The 23,251-nt window shown below is 44.7% G+C and overlaps 1 protein-coding gene across 8 annotated transcripts in view; it reads right to left on the minus strand.

Moving 5' to 3' along the window:
• The window catches only part of TFDP1 (transcription factor Dp-1), a 531,476-nt gene that overhangs the window by 38,992 nt on the left and 469,233 nt on the right, over nucleotides 1–23,251 (minus strand). For all 8 annotated transcript variants that reach the window (XM_086934690.1, XM_086934693.1, XM_086934687.1 and 5 more), the window contains exon 11: nucleotides 5,578–5,653. In XM_086934690.1, coding sequence (XP_086790816.1) covers nucleotides 5,578–5,653 — 76 coding nt within the window. The remainder of the gene's footprint in view (nucleotides 1–5,577; nucleotides 5,654–23,251) is intronic.

A 23,251-nucleotide genomic window follows, 5' to 3' on the forward strand; every position in this document is an offset into this window, starting at 1 on the left:
AAGGTGAGAGTAGACTTGACATCTACACCTGATCGACACATTATAATAGGGGGGACCTGAACATCGTGCTCTACAGTCCATGTGACTTCTCAGCACAGAGGCAGGGTCAAACGGGGCTCTTTCTGATACCAATCGGCAGTGGTTACAGGACCTGGGACTGGTAGACCTGTGGCTGCGTTTTCACCCTCATGCACTTGAATACACCTCCTATTCACACGCCCGGGGGACATATGCAAGACTAGATTACTTCTTAACGACTTGGTCTCTCGTCCAGACTGCACAGAGCTCAGAAATCGAACCCCAGGTGCTCTCAGACCATGCAGCCTTAACTGCCAAATTGCTATTTCCCCCCCACCTCTCGCCCATCCTATTCCTTGAGACTCAGAGATGCGCTCCTCCACCGCCCTGAAGTTGTACCATGCCTTACCAAAACACTGGAAGACTTCTTAGCCACCAACGACACTCAGAACACCTCAATCATCTCCCTTCGGGAAACCCTCAAATTAGTAGTTCGGGGTGACCTCATAGCCACATCCGCCGCAGACAATAGGGCACGCGGGGAGAAGAGGGATGAAGTTCCAAGCAAGTGTTGGAATTAGAAGGTAGTCATAAGAGGACAGGAGACCCCGAATCTGGAGGAAACTAAAAGCAGCACAGGCTTAACTGGCCTGCCTGGACCTTGATAGGGCGGAATATGCCGCTCTTCGCCTGAAACATACATTGTATACCAGAGGGGACATATGCGGTCGCTTGCTGGCTCATAAGTTGCGTGCACAGCGACAGGCGGCAACAGTTCCACTTCTCCTGACTGAAGGGGATGCGGAGAGTACACGGGAGAAGGATATAGTTCAGGCATTTAGGGACTTCTACACGACACTATACAATGCTCAGTCATTGCCTGACCAGAACCCCTCCAGGTACTGTCAGGGCATAACACATTCTAGGTTGACACCTGACCAGGCAGCTGCCCTAGATAGCCCCATTAGGACCGAAGAGGTCATCTCAGCCTTAAACTCCTTAAATCTCCCGGCCCGGATGGCTTCACTGCCATCTTTTATAAACATTTCTGTTACATTCTAGCCCAAATACTGACTCTGCTTTTTAATTCTGTCGATGGCACCACTAAGCTGCAGAGCACGATGCTTCTGACGTCGATAGCAGTATTGCCCAAGACAGGGAAGGACAATAGATATTGCGCCTCTTACATGCCAATATCCCTGTTGAACATAGATTTTCACATTTTCAACGGAATTCTAGCATCAAGGTTGGGATCTATGATGCCGGGATTGATAGAACCGGATCCGGCCGGATTTGTCGGGACTAGGCAATGTAGTGATAATACCAGAAGAATACTACATCTTCTGGATAAGTCGCATCGTTAGCCTGAGGAACGCGTCTTCCTGAAAAGGTGTTCAATAGGGTACATTGGCCCTTTTTAGGTCTCGGCTGGCGTGAGCTGCACACATTCTTTCATGTTCAAAAACATCTGTGTTTGCAGTTAGCCTTCTAGTTCTTTGAAGGAGCTCTGTATAATATTCATGCTGGTTTTTACATTTCGCAGGGCGGGGCATGGTACAACATTGATGACATACTGATGATGTATTTGAGTCCAACAACCAGTCAGGGAGCGGAGGAACCCGCTACAGGGAGTGGAGCCCGTGGACCTCGTAGGTACGGCTTCAGATAATATTCACATGCCTAATGCCACATTAGATATTCGCAGATTTTATGTTACTTAATACAGGCGACCACATTCTGTGTAATTATTGCTGCAGAAGAACAAGCGGGGAGGGGGGCTTGTGTATTGTTCAACTTCTGTGAGTCCTCCTTCCCCAACCCCCATCATCAAAACAGGACTGTCAGGAGTGTTGATTCTACGCATGCTTCTGTCCGTGGATGCCCTGTAGCGTGATACGATTAACTGTGGTTGATAGTAACTGATCTGCTCTGTGCTCAGAGAGCGCCCTGGGCGAATCCAAATATAGCGCCCTCTCCCACTCGAACTCTTAAAATGTCTTTGTATAGAAAATGTAGGAATAGGAACACACGATTAGGGAGCACCATAAAAAGATGACCAAAAAAGCAGACAAAGTTGCCCCTAGCCTTGAGAGAAAGTGTTTAAACACACCTTTCTTTGGACCTCCATCATTGGGAGACTGCGGCAGGTCGACGCCCTCCCAGAGTGTGAGCCCAACTCGCACATGTCAAAGATGAGCCCAACTTGATGGTAAGGGGCTCCTTGGCTCTGTACTGGGAGTGCTCTTACCACCTCGTGCAAGAGAAGCTGTCAGCCACTGGGCTGTGCTGCTGCTGATGGCTTCTGTGTCTTCCTCCGGGACCGAAGCCTGGCTTCTGATCTTGACCCGGACCACTCTCGGTGAAGGTGGGAAGCTGCTGATGGTAGTACAGGAAGGGGGTCAGTGGCCCAGTCGGAGCTCGCTAGTGAGGGAACTCAGGCAGCCAGGTCACCATATTGTTCTGCTGGTGCTGGACATCAGCATTATAACAGGGCCGCCCAACGCCTACACTATGAAGACCTACTCTGTGCCCTACCCCAAAGAGTACTGGGAGTTCAAGGTCCAATCGATCAGTCATTCCATCCTGAAGAAAGACTCCTTTCTAGAAAAAATCTTTCTCCTGTATCAGCGGATAGTCAACATGACCCAAATTATGCTCTCTGCATGTCGGCACTTGGTGGATGACCTAGAGCTGCTCCAGTCTGCAGGAAGGTCAGTTCGATGTCCCACTGACCCCATGTTTCCTTGTGGGCAGATAGTGGCTGAGTATCTATCTAGGCAGTCTTTTTACTTCTCACGAACATTTTCATGTGGCTTCAACCATAAGGCCGCTCGTGCCCAGGTCTTTCATTTATCTCCCCAAGGCTGTTCACAGGCCAAACGCACCACATGGAGTTTACCCAGTGATTCAAGTACATGCTTGTCGCCCTCCCAGAATGGTGGCTCTGTCATGAACTCTACTCTTCATATGAGCGCCTCACCTCAAGCCGCCTAGAGAGGAAGGTGACCTACCAGGCACTCATTAGCAGCACCTCACTCTGGCTACTGAGGGCTGACTTTGTCTACGAATTGCCTCGCCCCTTCACTCCCAACATTGTCTTTATTGAAGGAATTACCTGTGCTGGGAAGAAGCCCCTTTCTGAGGTGGGTTACCACTAGTAAGTTTGCACGGATTTCAGTGCCTTTGATGTGGAGAGTAGTGCAATGGAAATTAGAGAAATAGTGGGGTATAATGAATGATCGAAGCAGTGGGAATTGGATGGGAAAGTGTGAGAGTGCAGTCAAATTTTGACGAGGGACAACTGGCGAGAAACAAGCATTGAAAACGCAATCGGTCTCACCTTTGATTAAGTGAAAGCCATTTGCTTTACTAATGGTGTTGTATAGCAAAGCAAATGGCTTTAACTTACAAAAAAGGCGAGACCTATTGCGTTTTTAATGCTGGTTAGAGAAAGTTTTGGAGGAGTTTGGAATGGGCGCCGACCCCCAATGGGTGTTTAGCGGTTATTACCGCCCCTCAGCCAGAGCTCGGGTGAATGGTTTCACCTCCGACCCTTTCCATATCACCAGGGGCACACGACAGGGCTGTCTGCTGTCCCCTCTCCTATTTGCTCCCTATATGGAGGCGTTCGCTCAGAGGGTCCTGGAAAACCAGCGGATCAAGGGGATCCTTTTTGGGGGAGAGCGGCATACCATCAGCCATTATGCAGATGATGTCATTGCTAAGTTGGAGTCCCACCAGATTTTGTTCCCGGCTTTCTGGCTGAGCTAGAGGAATTTGACAGCCTACGGCTTTAAAGTCAATGCAACTGAAAAGGAAGCTCCGGTGTCAGTGCGCTTTATAAGTAACACTTAACATAACATAACTAAGTCAAGCGCTGGGCTTCTCTCTGCAGCAGTTAACTGATATATATATATATATATCATACTCCCCAAAGTCTTGTATCTGTTTCAAACCCTTCCGGTAGAACTGCCATTGGGCGTTCTGAAGCAACTTCAGTCCGAATTTAGCACTTTCGTTTGGGCAGATAAGAGGCTGCGAATATATAGGGACCCGAGCTTCAGACTGCATGAAGAGGGGGGATTGGGTATTCCCGACCTCGACCGCTTTTACAAAGCGACGCAGCTACGAATCCTATTAGAACTGGCTCTTTATGGAGGGTGCATTGGCAGGAAAGTCTCTCTGGAAGGCTCCCTTCCTCTGCAAAGCCTCCAGGCCCTCTGAGCTGTATGGCTCACCAGGGACACGAGCAACATTGGAAGCTTGGGACGCCAAAGCCTCACACAATAATTTGATAACCTTTCAATCACCTCTCACCTCTATTACTGAAAATCCGAACTTCTCACCAGACCTTGATTGGGGAACATGCAGTCATTGGGACAAAGCGGGACACAGGTCTGTAGGGTATTTCTTTGATACAGAGGATTTTAAATCTGATTTTAACATGCCTGAAATCGAGCGCTATCATTACTTGCAAATATGACATTAGGTCCTGCATCTAAAGATCCGTCCTGGAGCAGAGCGGTTTCTCACTCAGTACTGAGCGCTGGTTGCTCTCGAAACAATCCACAAAGAGACTTACCACATAACTTTATCACATTTTGCATCCCCCAGAATAGGGAGTCAAGTCAGCGGGCCAAAGCCGATGGGAGGCTGAGCTCGGACAGACATTGACCCCAAAAGAATGGGCTGATATTCATTACAGAGCCCGCCACTCCGCATGCAACACTTCTAAGCATAGAGACAGCCCCTAAGATTATGATGTATTGTTATCTCAAACCCTCCCGACTCCACAAAAGTGACCCTGACCGTTCTCCCACTTGCTGGAGAGGCATCGAGGCATATGGCACATTATTACACCTATTGTGGGAGTGCCCCAATCTCTCAACCTACTGGACACGTGTACTAGACGAGATTGACCATCACTTTGATACCACACCATTACGTTTCCCTGCATATGTGGGCCTGGGAGTATCTGGCAGGCTTACCTACCCCCTCAAGTCTCGTAAAGGCAAGTAACTAGGTATAGCTCTAGGGGCAGCATTACAGAATATACTCTCTTTATGGGGCCCAGAAAAAATCAACCCTCCAGGGATGGCTTCATCGCCTATGCTATGTTCTAAGTATGGAGCGCATTTCTTTCTCGCTTCAAGGGGGTGGGGCTTCCTACGCCGAGGCGTGGCGACCTTCTGTCACTTTACTATGCTCTGAATTCAGCGAACTATCCTGCCCTAGATACCTGAGGCTTCTGCGCCTTCCTGCGCTGAACCCAGATGCAACTCACACCATGACACTGAGCAATAATGTGCTGAGCCCAATTTCCACTTTTATGTCTAAGCAGCTCGAATGGGGGAGGAGACAGGAGGGGGAGGAGGTGGCAGGAGGGTAGCGGGAAGGTTCATTTCAGTTTTAAACTGATGCTCTGCGAAGCAATCAGATGGATGCCGACCCATGACTTGGGTTTCATTTCTCACTGCATCTTGTTTGTTTTTAAATTAATAAAATGATTTCAACCTAAAAGAAATGTTTCCAATATGCAGACTAATAGAGTAGGCTTACCCAGAAGAAAATCGTGTGCCATTCGTTGTTGAACCAGAAGTCACAAATACACTGCTGATGGATCCCTGAGCCATTTCTGTAAATTACAAAGTCAGCACATTTTAAAAGGTAAGAATTACCAAATTTACTTTTCTTTAAATGTATTCATTTATTTTGGAAAGGCCTTCACGCTAATGTTGTACATAATCCATAAGGATATTATCAATGGAGGAGGCAACAGACAAGGTAATAAATCAGGATTGTGAGTGATAGATGATCAGGTAGTACAATAATACCTGTTGGAATCATATTTACAGCCTATTCAGATCTACATGGGAAGGTGACTGGAGCATGAGTTGAAATTGAGGAAACAGAACAGAGCTATTTATCAAGCTGTAATCAGAAGATAAGGCAAATGTGCAATGGCTGAATTTCAAATTAAATTCTAATTTTTATACATAATTAATTACAAATCTTTGCATATAAAAACAATTATTCCTATAACAGTAACAACTGTAAATAAAAATATGGTACAAGAGCAAAAAGTACAATTTCAATTAATATGACCAATTAATCAAGTAGTAAAAAATGCTTCTGAGGCCTTAAGTTTTTGGTCCCCTTTTGATAACATTTTTGTAGAATACCAATTTATATACGTATTGAGGGAATTAAATTATGGGATAATAGCTTGTCTGCAAGAGCGAATGCCCCTATGTTAAAGGGCTCTCTTTTCCATTAAAATCCTAGGACAGATACACAACAGATGGTTTATGTCTTCCACACTTGACCCACATAAGCAGCAACAATTTGACCCTTCTGATCGCTGTAAAGGAAGAATATGAGAGGGCCAACGAGAAATCCCATGGATTTTCTCTTCAGATGTAGAGCCCATACTGCCGTCAGGAATTTCTGTGGTTTATGAATTTTACAGTAATTTATCATCATACAGCCATGTGATATTTTTGCTAGGCCAGCCTTGTTTTCAATTGCCGAGAGCTTCCTCCTTGAGTGATTAATTACCTTTTAAAAGACTGCCTTCAACACTGCGCCTAAAGTGTTGAAGGCCGACTCCAAGTATATGAGTAGAGGAAAAGAGATCCCTTGGTGAAATTGAATACCACAAACAAATGGAAAAAGTGAGTGAATGACTATGCTCTAGTCCATATATTAGAAGTGAATGTCAATAACAAAATGAAAAGGATTTAAAAAAAAAAATCTACTTTTATTTTCAATTTAAAAAAAGGGTTTTTTTGTACAAAAAGTTGCTTTAAAAACAATACATTCTCATTGCATTCAAATATACAACAAAATTATCTCTTGAATAAAATATTTAAAAACAGTTGATCCTAAAGATGAGAAGGACAGAGAGAACAAAAAAACAGACAGTCCTATTTGTCATAACAGTACATATCCGGGAATTCAAATAGAAGAGACTAGTTCAGGACACGTTTTGCTTATGATGTCTATGGAAATAGCTCTGTCCCTTGATTATGTAGTTTCTTGCGTCAACGCGTTTCGATGGTTAATTAGAATTTTTTACCATCTTTTTCAAGACAGAAATGATATGTCTCTCCTAACACAATGGCACTGGATGGTTGCCAAATTCATGAAGATCCTTATATCATGTTCTCTTCTATTTCATTTTGACTGACAGTTGTTCTTATTTTACGTTTCATCTGCCAAATGTTTTCCGTTGCTTTCTATCTCTTATTATCCAGTGGGCTGTAAATATGGACACCTTCAATTTTATCGAAATCCGGCCACCCACTCCCCAAGAAACAGTATAGTTTTTCAATCTAAGTGGATTCTCTTAGTCAATACAGAGGTGTCTTGTATTTTTTGCCAGCAGTTAATCTCTCACGCTGCCCGTTGGTGTCCAAAGACGAGTTTAATTTAAAATCCTCCTCTCTTTGAGAGTAGTCCGGGTTTCCTCTCTTCTCTTCTATTCCTTTGCCCGAATAGTAATCTCTTGTGCTTCTCAAATCCAACAGAGAAACCTTTCTTGAAAACTGCCGCAACCAGGTTAAAATCCTTCCCGCCTTCAAACGACTCGCGTACAAGCCTCTTCCTCAGTTTATCCTGGCTGGGGCGTTTTTATTTCTTGACCGTTTTAATCATAAGGCATTGTTCCGTGTTTTATCGCTGGATGTCTTCAATTTCTACCAAGTTTTTACATACGCAACCCTCCTTGCAATTGCCTGTTTATTCAGCCCAAACTCCAACCCAACTTGGGCAGGATAGGCACTGGTGGGCAGGGTGAAAAGGTGCTTACAAGTTCTTAAGATGAATGTATTGAGAAATGACCAATCTAGCCTATGAAGGGCTTTGCTGCCGTATGTCAAGTCTGGAAATAACTTAGCAATTGATCAAAACCGGAGACAGCCATGTATCTTTTTAAAGTTTGGAAAGAAACAGTTAAGGCATTAAATTTTTGTTGTGCTCCTGCTTATGGGGTAGAAAAGTGCCCATATCATCAAACAGCACCCCAACATACTTACATTCACATGCGTGTTGAAGCTGATGGCCATGTAGATAGCTATGCCAATTATTCCTTTTTCTATTTTTGATCACCCTTATCTTGTTTTTTATTTTCTATTATTATTATTGATAGTCATGAGGTTCTTTTTTTTATAAATGTGAAGAGTGCATCAATGAGACGCTGCAGGTCAACTTGCGTTTGGCTTATCAGTATCATAACATTGTCTGCATATAACAAATTTGAGAGTTATTGAGCTCCTAACTTGGCTACCTGTGAGTTATCTGTGTTGAGTAGCTGCGATAAGCTAGTCGAGAGCAGGTTACATTGATATTGAGCCAAAACACACCATTGTTTTAATCCCGTTTCGGTGTCTCTTTGTTGAAAGGGTGGTGCCTTCACCTACTTTTATTCGCACCCATGTGTCTGAGTAAAGACATTTTATTGCTTTATTAATATGGGCAAGATACCCCAGTGTGTTAACTTTGCCCAGAGAAGGTTGCGCCGAACAATGCCAAAAGCAGACTTAAAATCAACATAACAGACGTAGGGATTTATAATACAATTTAATCTGATCTATTAAAAGATTAAGAGCCAAGATGTTTGTTGTAATCCCTGCTCCACGAGTAAAACTAGTTTCATTTGTGGTATAATGTTTTTGTCCTCTGCCCATGTCATTAATTCATTTAACAGTACTGCTTCCAAGTACTTCACCTCGTTGTCAAGGAGAGCTATTCTACAAGTAAAACAGGCAATAACTGGTCTGCCCGGGCCAATAATCTGGGGGGGAGATTTTAATCTATTGCAAAACCCGCGATTGGACTCGACTAAGAAAGATCGTAGTCAGAATAAACTCCAAGTTGCTTTAGCAGTCCAAAGTTGTAAAATAGATCTTGATCTTGTTGACCACTGGCGAAAGTTAAATCCTATCAAGCGCGAGTACTCATGCCACTCAGCAAAATACAATTCAGCGTCAAGGTTAGATTTTTTTCTGTCATCCCATGATTTAGTAGTATACAATTATGCCCATCTACCTAATGCTTTCTCAGACCATGCAGCTCTTTGTATGGAGGTCAATCTGGGGAATCATGAAATTAGATCTAAAAGTAGATGGTTTTTTAATAAACTCAATCTTCTTGACCAACAATGGTGCACAGATATTAATGAAAGGATTGAGCAATTTTTTTTATACAGAATAGAGGTTCAGCCCCATTAAATATAATATGGGATGCTTTTAAAGCAACTCTTCGTGGAATAATTACATCTAAAGAAATCCCTAAGCTGAGGGCAAAAAGGGAGGAGAAAATCAAACTCCAAACTGAACTCTCACAGGCAGCCCAAGAGCATTTTAGGGTCAGATCTAAGATCTCTGGTCACAAACTTAACGTGGCAAAATGCAAAATGAAGAACTTTTATTATGAATTAGGCGAGACAAATAGCAACTTATATGCACAAAAAATATATGAAGAGAGTGAATATACAGGAAAGCTTCTGGCCTGGCAATCTAAAGAAAAGCAGGTTCACAATAGAAAAGATCAGCTATCAGATCCTATTACTAAAATACAAGTTAAGACCACCACCTCTATTGGCGATCTGTTTTTAAAACACTATGAGGGAATTTATTAAGTATCTGAAGGGGCGACATTTGACTCTACCTTGGAATTTTTTTTAGAACAACTTGAAATACCTAAATTAGATCCTGAGGGCATTAATTATCTTACTCAAGACTTCACATTATTGGAATTAGAGGAAGTGATAGAGTCTTTCCCCAACGGTAAGGCCAACGGTGAGGATGGCCTTCCCATCAAATTTTTAAAAAGATTTGAGGGAACACTACGCAAAGAACTTCTGAAATTAGTTAATAACTTACTCCAAGGTGGTCCCCCACCGGATTCCTTCCATATAGCGGTGGTGGTCAGTATTTTAAAAAAGGGAAAGAACAAGGAAAATATAAATTCATACCGCCCGATTAGCCTTCTGAATACAGATTATAAATTTTTTACAAAACTTTTAGCAAACCGATTAAACAAAATAATAGGATCCCTGGTAGCTCACGATCAGTACGGTTTCATGGCAGGCAGACACCTTCATTCCAACACTACATTTTTATTGGAGGCACTAGATTATTTTAAAACTAATAAGGTGAAGGCTCAAATTTGGTTTTTAGATGCGGAGAAAGCCTTCGATCTAGTCTCTAGGGATTGCCTGTTTGCAATTTTACGTAGTTTTAATTTCCCGAATGTTTTTATTTTTCTCTTACGACAATTGTATGTGAATTTTAGGGCACAAATTATCATTAATAATACAAATATTGGGTCCTGTAACGTCACTAGAGGTACGCGACAGGGATGTCCCCTGTCGCCAATTTTATTTGCATTATTTATCGAACCTCTTGCAATCGCCATCAGGAATATTAAAGCTGACACAGCCCAAATATTAGGAATGACAAATATAAAACTGTATGCAGATGATATTGCCCTTTTTATAGATTATAAACCCTCTAGTCAACGGAGGATTTTAAAAATCTTCTCTGATTTTCAAAAGCTGGGGGGTTATAAAATGAAAGTAAACAAAACGGAAATTATTCTGGTGAACTGCACTATAGACACTTTAGCTCCGGAATTCAGGCGGATATATAAAACAAATCCCAAAAGATATCTTGGAATATTTGTATCAGATAGCCTAGACGACCTTTTTGCACTATATTTTTTACCTTTATTAAAAAAGGTGGGCTCACTTTTAGACCGGTGGAATTTGTTACCCCTGTCTATTATAGGACGGGCATCGCTAATTCGTATATCGGTATTACCCCTCTTTAATTTCCTTTTTTGTGCAATTCCCTGCGCAATCCAGGCCTCTTATTTTAAAAAAGTAGAAGCGCTGATTTCTTCTTTCCTATGGGCAAAAAAATCTCCCAGACTTGCACTGAGCACTTTGTATTTATCATCTACACAAGGAGGGTTGTCCCTCCCAAATATTAGAGAAAATTATTTTGCGTCTTTTGCACATTATAGCCACAGGTTTTCTGTTTTAGATTTTCACGAGACGGATGATTTTTTTATCAAAAGGATGCTGCTGGAATTGAAAATTTATGACCCAGTAAGAATCACTAAAGATCCAAAAAAAAGTACGCTATAAATCCCTGCAGTGGATCTTTAAGGTGAAAACTCAGTTTTTTAAGTTCTATGGATTACCTAATTTTAGCAGCAAGATAAATTTAATGAATTTTAGCTTGGGAGACGCTGGATGTATGGACAAATATATATTAACTATTTGGAAGGAGAATGGGTTCGAGAAAATCGAAGACTTCCTCTTGGGTAACAGATGGAAATCCTGGGATGAAATCAATAGTCAGTTAATCCATTCGCACTGCATGCTGAACTGGTCCTTCAGGATAAATCCAAAATTTAGAGAACTCACTATAGGAAATCTATTCATGAAAGAAAATATTTCCACTATCCAACAACAAAACACAAAAGAAAATGAGTATTTGGATTAAAACACTAAGAGAAGGTAAAGATCAGGACCTCTACAGCAAGATTACTGAAAGATGGAAAAAGAAGGAAGATATTACAATTAATCAACAGGTATGCGACAAAATAAATAAGTTTAATAAAACCATTTTTCGAGGAGCAAATTTTAAATGCATGCAATTCTTTAACAAATGGTTGATATATAGAACTCCGTCCTTCTTGCATAATATCTTCCCCCAAATAGCTGACAAATGTTTCCGATGTGAAGGAAAAGGCACGTGGAAACACATTGTTTGGGAATGCCCCAAAATCCAGGTATTATGGAAGGAAATAGAAAAATATCTCTCAATTGTCCTTAAAACTAATATTGTCCTGGATGAATTGACTTCCGTTCTAGGTTGCTCTTCTATTCACACCCAACACGATGAGTCCCTTTTTATAGCTTCTTTAATAGCTAAATCCCTTATATTACAGTCCTGGAAAACAGACCTTGTCCCATCTTTCCAGGCATGGAAGATAAAATTACTCCGAATCCAGGATAGGGAAAGAAAATACGCTTTAAGATCAGGGGCTCTGAAAAAATATGATAAATTTTGGAGTGGTTTGGTCCTTAAATTTGCCTTACTGCTATTTAATCTGATTTAAAATTGGTTTATTGAGTTCGTTATGCATATGCACGATGCACTTTACAAATCTAGCTATGAAAAATGAATGGAGAAATCTTACAGGGAGTTTAAAGTTCCTATATTATTTTAATTCTAACAAAATCTTTTGATTATTAGTGAGTCTGTTGCATGTTTGCTTTTACACAATTTTGCACTTTATAATTTAAATGTTATAACTAAAAAACTGTATGGTTGTTTTCAATATTCTTTTCTTCTAGACTGTATTAATTGGATTTCAAATATGTTGTCTCTTGTACTGTACTGTATTGTTATATATGAACTCAATAAAAAAAAAAAAAAAAAAAAAAAAAAAGGGGGGCCATTAGCCTGTATGTTCCTGGAAGCAGAATGTCTCCACCTTTGAAAACTGGAGCAATTACAGACCCTCTCCAGGAATTTGGAACTGTTTGGTGCTCAATTGCACTGTTGAAAGCCAGGGTCATTGCAGCATTCCAAAAGATGGGGTTAGCTTTAAACAGCGCCTGTCAGATGCTGTTGCGTCCTGGACCACCGTCATGTCAATCCGTTTGTAACTCTTTTAGTATTTGATAACTGGAAAAATATGCATCATCTGCAAAAAACACAATTGGATGGAATGCTACCCAGAGCGATTGCCAATAGTTAGATGCATTGCAAACATTCCTCCCATCACCTTTTGAATGTTTGGTTTAATTCCTCAAGTGGTAAGGATATTCCTAAACATGGATCTTGTGCTCAGTGCTCCACTGGAAACAAGCTACTCTAGACTAATGTGCCCCAATCAGTGTGAAACTGGTCTTGGGTTGCTTGTATTCCAGTTCTTGTCTGGCAGTTCGGTTTGAATAGTTTCTATTTGAGCAGTGTCATGACTGATTTGCATATGGCCAGGTCCAAACTGAGGTGGCAAGGGGTTGGAATGCTACTCGGAGTGACTGCCAGTGGTTAGACTTATGGTAAGCATTCCTCCATATTACCTTGTGTGTTTGTTATCTGAAAAGGCAGGCACTGGAGGTTATTATGTTCAAACTAATTACCATGACTTTACCCTGACTGAGATTCAGGTAGCAAGACTCACTCACAGTAAACCCAAAAACCAAGTTGCCAACTCTGAAACATCCTGGGGAACTAAATGGGTGGAACCCATTTGTTACACTGTAGCAAAAGGCCAGGATACATATAAGGAAGAGGGGGGGTTCATCAGTCCCTGAATTACCTTCCTCCAAGAGCCAATCATTCCTACTGGGCATATCTAAGGCATCAAAGTCTGAGACGAAGAGTTCCTCCATCCGAGCGAATCTCTGGACCCTAGGAAGATGATGTGACAGGAGCTCAACATCAAAGAAAGCTCAAACTGTTCTTTTTGGCACTAGGAAAGTAGCTGTAGACTTTGAGGGTGAGGTGCTTCAGAGATCAGTTTTGATGGTGGCACTGGAGACAAACAGTGTTATAGGCAGCAATAGAGGCAAGAGGGTCTAGTAGGCAAAAGTCCCAGGTAAAAGATATCAAGGTCAGAGCTTGTGGAAGGGGTAAGTCCAGGCTGGAATGGCCACTTAGGTGTGGGACTCCCTTACCTTTTCTCATACTATGCTGCGGCCCAGCTGCAACATGTCATTCACTGATTTGACCAGGATGTCAATTGGGAGAAAACATTAGTTGGGATTCACTCCACGCATCGCTTGACTAAAACATTAATAATGGGGGAAACCAACTGGACAGTCTCTCCAATACCTTTTTTGCTGGGCTGCCGGGATTTGGGAAAAGGTGATCACAAAGTTCTTTTACAAACTCCCTATGACCAAAATATGCCACTATGGAATCTGAAACACAGAGATAAAAGCGATAGAATGACAGTTCAGAGGTGGTGGGAGGGCGAGTGTAGAGCAGTGGGAGACTTTTTTCCTCAATTAACAATTCCTCAGCTACGATTAAGCAATGTACATTTGTGACCTCAGCCCCTGTAGGAAGCTGGTTCTGTATATACCAAAGTAAGGAATAATGTGCACAGTGTCCAGTGGATCCCCAAAGGCTTACAGCGGTAAAAGTAGCCTGAACTCAGACCAATTGTTTGTGTTAAAAATATCTCTTTAGTTGTATTTTATTTTTAGAACCAAGCAGGACTTGGTACAGGTAAGTAGAATTGTACTTTTCAAGACAAATTAAAAAGCACCCTCAGTGGCACTAGGGTGGCCGGGTGCAGAGTGCTGAGGCCCAATGTTAGCCTATAGGGCTAGGGGGCCCGTCGGTTTGTGGCTGCTCTCGGGCAAGCCACAGGGTTGAGGGAGCAAAGCGTCTAGGGTTTAGCTTAGGGCAAAGGGGGATCCGAGTTAGCACACAAGGTGCACCCACAGGAGCGGCTGGGTGCATAGTGCTGATTTGGTGTTGGGTGCCCTGTTGTTTTCAGTGGGAGTTGCTGGTTTAGGATTTTGGCTGCAGGCTTGGTCCAGGAAGTCTTATAAGAGGAATCAACAGCTGGGCAGTTAAGTTGGAGGTCTCGGGGATGCAAGTACACCTCAAGTCCTCTTCTCCAGGGCGCCTGGATGCCGGCGTGCCTTTTGAGGTCAAGTTTCACCTTACCGGGCCACTTGCGGTTGGTAGGGGTCTACGTGAAGAAGCTGCAGGTGACATCAGGGATTCCTGGAGGGGTCAACCAACGGTGGACTCAGACTCTGGAGCCCTGAGGGACCTCGCTGGGACAGGTGGGCCACTCGGACTTGGTTCGTAGGCAACGGGTGCAGTGGTGGTTCCAGGCATCGGGTTTCTTTGGCTTCAGCAAGCTCTGAGACTTTCGTTGGAGATTCATTTGAACATAGCTGCTGTTCACAGGAGATCCGGTCTTGGTTGAAGATAGTCAATCCGCCCAGGGGTTCTGGAGGACCTTGGCTGCAGGACAAGGTGTTTTTTGGCACAGGATCTTTAGAAACTGCTGAGAGGCCGGTAGGGCTGGGGCCAAGTCAGTTCTTCTCTGCAGTCTCCTTTGCATCTTCTTTTGTCCTTCTTCATAGGTTGCAGGAATCTGCTTTCTGGACTCAGGGCTGCCCCCTAATTACTATATTTAGGGGGCGATTCAGGGGTCTCGAGGTATGAGCCAATGAGCTACTGACCTTAGGTTGACTACACCCTTGGTGTGCTCACCACATGTGGGGGAGTGGGCATAATCCTTTATTCTGCTTGGAGAGTGCCTGCCATCTGAAAGAAGGTGGGGACTGAAGAGTGGACTTTACCTTGACTCCTCCACCTGAAGGGTGGGGTTCGCAGAGGTGGGCACACCTTCTGGGCTGCTTTAATTTTTCCTACCTGTCCCCCTGCCAACAAGGAGTTGAGACAGGAAGGAGGACTGCTTCTCGTAGCACAAGAGGCTGGGGGTTGTTTTACAAAGGTGGCAAGGCCTTTGAAGCTCCCCTGCCACAAATGGCTCTTCCTGACCTGAGGAGGTGTGAACACCTCCGCCCAGGAAAGGCTAGGTTTCTGGGCCCAGGGAGCGGAGGTTCCCACCCCAGAGGTCCAGAAACTTGCCTTGTAGTGGCAGGCTTGCGTCTACTAGTCAGGGAACCCACCTGAGGCGGGTTGTTTTTTGGGGGGCATCTTGACATTACCTCTGGGTGCATTGTATAATAAATCCCACAGTGCCATCAGTGTGGCTTTATTATGCTGAGAAGTCTGCTACGAAACTTCCCAGAAATTGAGTAAAGCCATTATGGTGCTGTGGAGTTCGTCATGACAAACTCCCGGTATACACCCGTTACAACGCATCTTTTACTCCGCACTACCATTACAACGCGACTTTTACAACACATACCATTACAACGCATTGCGCTGGGGGGCGCTCTAGGATAGGGAATAAGTATAATTTACTATCCAACACCTTCCCTAGGGTCCACGGGGACTGGAGTTAGAATAGTAAATTATACTTACCACTATCCAGCACCTCAAAGCGCTATGCGTTGTAATGGTATGCGTTGTAATGGTCGCGTTGTAATGGTAGGTAGTTGTAACGGTATGCGTTGTAACATGGTACATCCCAAACTCCCAGGTCGTATACTCATTATGGCTTTACAGCACTTACAATGTCTAAGAATGGACTCAGACACTGTAAGGGTACAGTGCTCGTGCAATTGTACCCTGACCAGTGGTATATTGCACCCAGCTAGAGGGATATCTTACCTGTACCATAAGCAGTGGGTTGCAGGTATGGCACACAGGTATGTGTGTCATGTCGACTCTACGTTTTCACGCAGCCGAGTGTGTGAGAGAGTGTGAGAGAGAGAGAGAGAGAGAGAGAGAGAGAGAGAGAGAGAGAGAGAGAGAGTGTGTGTGTGTGTGTGCGTGTGTGTGCGTGTGCGTGTGTGTGTGTGTGTGTGTGTGTGTGTGTGTGTGTGTGTGTGGGTGTGTGTGTGTGGGTGTGTGTGCGAGAGAGAGAGGGTGAGTGTGAGAGAGGGAGTGTGAGTCGAATTTTGGGCTTCAGTAGTCGAGAGTTTGCAGTCAGTGACTAATGGTTTGCCAGTGCAATCAATACAAAAATGCTTTGTTAGTATATTCCCAATAACGCGGACAATGAAAATGAAAGCAAAAATGGCTGCAATGGGCACAGTGTTGGCTAAGTGTACACTAGCAATTCAGTGGGTATCTCCCAGCGCCCCAAGACATTCTGCTTGGAAGAAGGATTTACTTGAGTGGGTGACAGCAGATGAGTAATATTTCAAAAATACTAGGCAGGATTAGAAATTAACTGTGGACCTTCATGAATGGGTGAAAATGCTGGTTAGGTCGATAGACCCGTGTAACAAAAGACTGCACTGAGCATTTCTTATTATTTAAGTTGAATTTGGGTACACAAATAGCTAGCTTAGTGAATCCGGTTAAAACTGCATTAATATGAGCACTTCGCTCCGCCCACGGAGTGCGCGTAGTGTTGCCTACTATGCACACCCGTGGACGGAGCGAAGTTGCCCGCCGCCCGCCTCCCTCCCGCCCTCTTCTACACCCCAAATTTGCATTTTTATAGGTTAAAAGGTAAAGAAAAGCACTTACCTTTTATGCGGCGTCCCGGGGCTTCATCTTCTTCTTTGCGCAACTTCATCCAACCAAATGCGCATGCGCGGGCGGCCGCGCATGCGCATTTGGTTTGGAAGAAGTCGGCGCAAAGAAGAAGATGGAGCCCCGGGACGCCGCATAAAAGGTAGGTGTTTTTCTTTACTTTTTAACTTATTAAAAATCCAAATTAGGGGTGTAAAAGAGGGCGTGAGGAAGGCGGGCGGCGCGTAGTGGGGCTACGCGAAGCGCGTGGGTGGGTGGGTGTAGATTCATGTCCACTTCACGAAACTTTGCGTAGCCCCACTACGCCCAGGGTTAAGCACAAGCTCAAATTCATGTCAGACTACTTGACCAATTAGATAGAACAATATTTCCTGAAAAATAGGCCCATGGAGTTCTGGTAAGATGGAGGCACTGTAGGTCAGAGCCTCGATCGGTCTGCAACCCCGCATGGAAATTTCTGTAACAGAGACCGCATTTAAGTAAGGCTTTGATGCGACTCTGGAACGGAGAGTGCTGGGAGCTTACTGACTGTGTTGGATTAGCAGCAGGTCCATCCTGGTCATTTTACGCTTGGCACTGAGGGCGAGGTGCAGGTGGAGGCCACAAGCCAGTGAAGGAACGCCTATCAGGCCCGGAGATAGCCAGGGGGCGGTGGCACAGATCATGAAGGCACCCATTCATGGTAAAGGAGGTAGCTTAGGTGGTACCCTGGGCCCAACAAGGAAAGACCTAGTAGTAAGACTTCATAGTTACCCGCTTAAAATCATGGCCACCCCTTGGAGGCTAAGAAAGGATTATAGGGGCTAAGGAGTCAAACTCTACCAGTATCTTGCAGTAGCGACACTCCAAGAGATACTTAGATACAGGAGAGTTACTCAAGAGCTCATCAAGGGAAATCAAATAAAGATGGGTTATGCCAAATAGCCGTCAATTCACATTGCAAGGAGCAGAAAAAAAACATATGGTCACCTAAGGAAGAGAGGGTCCTCCTGGGAGAAGGTCAGTCCCATGAAGAGGAACACCGGGGCCCAGCTCGATGCAGGAGGAGTAAGAACTTGTTGAAGAGGCACCGAAAAGCAGACTACCAAATAGACACAAATTGATTTATTCAGCAGCATCTAGCTTTGGATGGCCCTGAGTGTGGTGGGCAGGTAGAAATTATGTCTGCCTTAACCCCTGAGAAAGCAAGCATATTAGAAGGAGCACCGAGCTTCGCACATCATTGAACAGTTATGAAAAGTTCTACACTAAACATTGACCCCCCCCCCCCAAAAGTAAATGATGCAGGAAAACATACCTATACCTCAAGGTGACAAAGATGTCTGCATACGGAAAAAAGGAAATAAAGGCTTCTCCACTCTGCTTACACTTTGGTTAGTTGTTCATTTTACATTTAAGGTTAAGGGGAAGTTTTGTTGAATGTCTGGGCCTTCGGCACCCCAATATGCACTTAACGGCAAGGATGAAGCGATAGTTATGCAACAAAAACACAGTGAATACTTAAGCTCATCACCCTAAATGTCAGTGGTCTCAACTCCCCAAAGAGGCAGGGCCTAGAAATAATTTTGATGTCAAAACACAATACTTATTTTCTTTCAGGTGACTCATTTACTGAGACCTGTCCCATTCAGGATGAAGCACGAAGGTCATCCCATCCAAATATGGTATTCAGTGAAACACCACTGGTGGCCATCTTTTGCAAGTGTGACCTAGACATACAAAAAGAAAATACTACCTGAAATCCAGAGGGGCAGTACACTAGGATCAAAGTAGTGTTACAGGGGCAGAATTATACTTCAGTCAACCTTTAAGCCCCAAACAACCAATAACATTCTTTCCTAGCGAGTTTCACAAAAGATTGGGGGGATACAGCAAATAGCCACATAATACTTGGCAGGGACTTCAACATATTCTGGGACCTATTCATGGGCCAAACTAACCAGTACTTCCAGCCAACGAAAGCCATGACCACACCAGCTCCTGTTTGACAAGGATTGACAGAAGGCAGTTCAACCAGGTGAGAAGTACTTTTCTCTCAGGTTCACAAACCTTACACCAGAATAGACATGCTTTCTGCTTCTAAAGGCCTCCTACACAAGCTTCCTGAAATGCCTATGAAGGGCTGGTGCACCAGTTGTGCCACCCTGAGAGCGACACGAGGAAAACGAGACGCTCCCCCCTCCCATTTGCAGCCTGAAAGAGCAGTTAAAACTGTTAACCTAACTTTGATTTTTAAAGTAATGGTAAAACCAGACATCACTCTGGTATATGTGTAAGTCATCTCTATGGCAGGCCTATCGAGCCCTAATGCAGGGTGCAAATTCTCACAGTCAGAACATATATTTTACATGTGCTGACAGTGAAACATGAAACTGTCATTTTGACTGTGGAAAGATCTGGTCGTCCAATTGGCGAGTGCAGATTTGTAGGCGGACGTCTCAGCTGTGGTAACTCTTGAACGGTGTGACTAAAGAGGGTCATCCAAGGTATCAAACAACTCGTTACATTAAGTATATATTCAGGTCTAAATTCATGTAACAAATTACAGTGTGCAACTTTAACAAAGTTGCCACTTTGTTGCCTTCAACCTCCTGAGCCCTTAACAATGCACATGGTGCCTGAACTAAATACAGATTCTGCCCTCCTAGAGAGGCATGCTAATGACTCCCATGAAAGGAGACCGTAGAGGCCTGCACTGGAGAGAGGTGTTACCTTCGTCCTGAAGGAAGCCACACAGTTGTTGGCCCACAAGGCAAGCTTCAAGGTGAGCTTTAGGCAGACTATCTAGTAGCTGGGAAGAAGAGGGGATACCTGTTGTGAAACCGGTTTGCACAGGTCATGTAGTCCCCTTGGTAGCCACACCTGTAGACTGAGCTAGGAAGCTTTCGACGCCCAGAGAGGGGTTCTGCCATATTGGGAGTGGGCAGAATGTAGCATCTTGGAATTGTCAGATTCCACACTTACCAGGAAGTGGCCATCAGGGGGGATAGAGCTAGGTAGCCCATTGGCTACCAACTGCATCCTACCCTGAGAGCACCCCAAACTCAGATTTCGACTGAGCTAGAAGTACTGACCTGCTAAACCAAATTCGTGTCAAAGAGAGGCTGCACTAAAGTGGACTGCACCTGCTGCATCTGCTGGCAAGCAAAGGAGAGGGAACGTGCCTGCAGTGTCCTGCTCAAGGAAACATCATCTCCAGGCCCCAGCCAAAGCAAACAGAGTCGAAGGGACACCCGATTGACCTTCAGTTTGCAGCTAAGGGCCAACGCCTGAAAAAGAATGCTGGGGCAAATTTACAGCCTAAGCCTTCAGCACTCTTTGCTGCAGTAACACATGGCGGTCGTGTTGTCTGTGAACACTTGCACCAATTTCCCCTTGACAGAGGTAAGAAATGCTTTCAATGCTAGTTGGATCACCCAAAGCTCCAACAAATCTATGTGGAGCCCCATCTCTCCCTGACACTAGTGTCTTCTGCCCTCCACCTCTAACAGATGGCAGTCACATCCCAGGAGTGATACATCTGTCACTACTGTGAGATCTGGTTGGAGAAGGGAGAGGGGTCTGTTTCTGACCCAATCGCAGTTCATTAATCACCACTGCAGGTCTTTTGCATTTCCCTCCAAGATCTAAACCATGTTGGATAGATTTCCCTGATGATGTGCCCATTGGAACTTCAGGTCGCACTGCAAAGCCCTGGCATGATTTACCAACAGGATGAAGGAGCCCATGAGTTCCAGCAGCCTCAGGCTGGCGCAGCCCCGGATCAAGAATCGGATCAATGAAACCCCACCGGCCCAGAGGTGACAGTGTAGAGCCAGGTGGGGTGTCCTCCAACCCTCCGGGGCACATAGGCACTCCAGAGGGGTCGGCCCACTCAAAAAAGCAGCGCCTGGCCTGTAAATTCTTGAATCTGAGCGGGGGTCGTTCCAGCTACCGGAAATAGGGGGAGACGCAGAGTCAGACCCAGCAACAATTTTACAGAACCGTGCCTGGAGCATCGACACTCCCCACCCGCTTCGTCGACGGACAGCAGACGAGGTCCATTTGGACGATGACTTCATGTTAGGTCTGTTCCCCAAGTACCCTGAGACCTAGAGGGCAACGAAGAGGACTTAGGGCTCCTGGAGCGGTCCTGCAACCCTCTCTTCCTTGATCGAGACACGGAGCTCAGAGGAGTTGTGCTCTATGGTGTCGGCTGCTGGGCAGCAAGCTGCTCCCTCAAAAGCCTTCGGCGACAAGGCCCAGCAGTCCGAGTATGACTTCGAGTTGTGGTCGCGCTCAAGATACCTTAAGCAAACAAGATGGTGGTTGGTAACCAACATGGCGGGGTGACAGGCACGACACAGCATGGAACTTGCCAGTCTGGAGGTCATCCCTAGACGCAAAAGAAAAAAAATCTCTCAACAAATCATCGAAAAAAGTCCGGCAAAGAAAAAACCAACAGAGGGTTAGATGTTCTCCAGTTCAGTGTTATCTGGCGTGGAAAGGAAAGAAAAGAACTGGTGTATGTGTGCCTGGGTGGCGCCTATATAGGTGACCGCGACATCACAACCAATGCCAACGACGCCAGCCACATTACGCGTAGCCAAACTGAGCAACCCAACGCCACGCAGGGGTACTGCTTACGCAAACGTTTCCGAATCCAGTCTGACGCCTTGGAAATTCAAAGGTAAGGAATCTGCATCTAGAAGTCTCCATCAGAAACCCCCTCTGTAGCAGACCCTAGCACTTTGCTGGTGACATGCCTGCTATTGTTTCTGCTAGGACTATGCACCAGAGGTGGTAGTTTTGGCTGCAGCCCTGCCCTGAAACCTGAGAATGGACGGCTGCCTAGGTGTCATGGACTGCAATGCCCCCATGGATTTCACAGTTTGTCTCTTTATTTTTTCTAGTTGGGTATCTACCTCTGGGCCAAAGAGATGTTCCCCCATCAAAAGGGACGTTTAACAGGTGTTGCTGAACCTCTGGTTCAAATCCCAAAATATGCAGTCAAGCATGTCTGTGCAGTATGATTAACAAATTAATTCCTAGTGCAACAATAGCCACACGGTTCAGGGCGCACCTAGTAGTTGCATTGGAGATTTGCTTGCCCTCAGAAACAAGCTCTTCTGCCCTTTTTTACAAAGATCTGGGAGACGCTGTAACAGATCCGCGATGTCATCCCAGGTAGCCCTCTTAGAACACAAGAGCAGGCCCACTGTATTGGCAATGTGCCAATGATTGCCATGTCCTATCGGCACATGCTTCCCTGCTACACCTATACGCTTACTCTCCTTGTCTGGAGGAGGGTGACCTGTACTCTGAGAAGCTGCCCCCTTCCTAGCTGTTGTAACCATTAGTATGTCTGCCATGGGGTGTCTCCTAATGGAGAGTGGATCATTGGGAGACAGCTTGTATTTGTGTTCGATTCGCGGTGTTAACACTCTTGAATTACGTGCCTTTTGAGACATTTTAGTCACGACTCGGAGTATGGACCCCATCATGGGTAAATATTCTACTGAATGCTCAGTTTTGAAGTGTTTCACCGAAAAAATCTTCTTACACTGTGGTGTGCAACTGGACATTGTTATATTCAGCTGTGCGCTGTAGAACACTATGGTAAGAAGTGGTATCTGGTGATGATGCTTGGGCTGGCACATCAATGTGAGGGTCCGGTCTGGAAGAATTACATCATATGCAGCCCAAGAATCTGGGCTATCTAGGGGCACTCCCTGAAAGTCATTGTCCGGAGCGTAATGGTAGGCCTTCCTGTGTCTAATTCGCGTGAGTCTGTGGGGGGAGATAATGACGTGGATTGTGGTGCAGTGTTAAGTGGCATAGGGCCGGTTGCCTTGTGTTCCATTTGTTTTCTCTTTAGAGGGAGCTGAGGTTGTACAGTAGTATCCTGCCTCGTCCTTTGATGACTTGTTCTTTCAGATAAATGTCCTTCCTCCGATTGCCTTTTACTGTCCATCAATGCTTGGATAATTTTCAAAGATATTTCCCTCTCCTTCAGAGTTGACTGTGACATGGGCATGGGCGCTCATATGTGGTATGACCTTCCGTTGCAGTTATCTCTAGATGACTCC

This window comes from Lissotriton vulgaris, chromosome 8 (genome assembly GCF_964263255.1).
Source record: "Lissotriton vulgaris chromosome 8, aLisVul1.2, whole genome shotgun sequence".
In the NCBI taxonomy this organism is placed as follows: Eukaryota; Metazoa; Chordata; class Amphibia; order Caudata; family Salamandridae; genus Lissotriton; species Lissotriton vulgaris.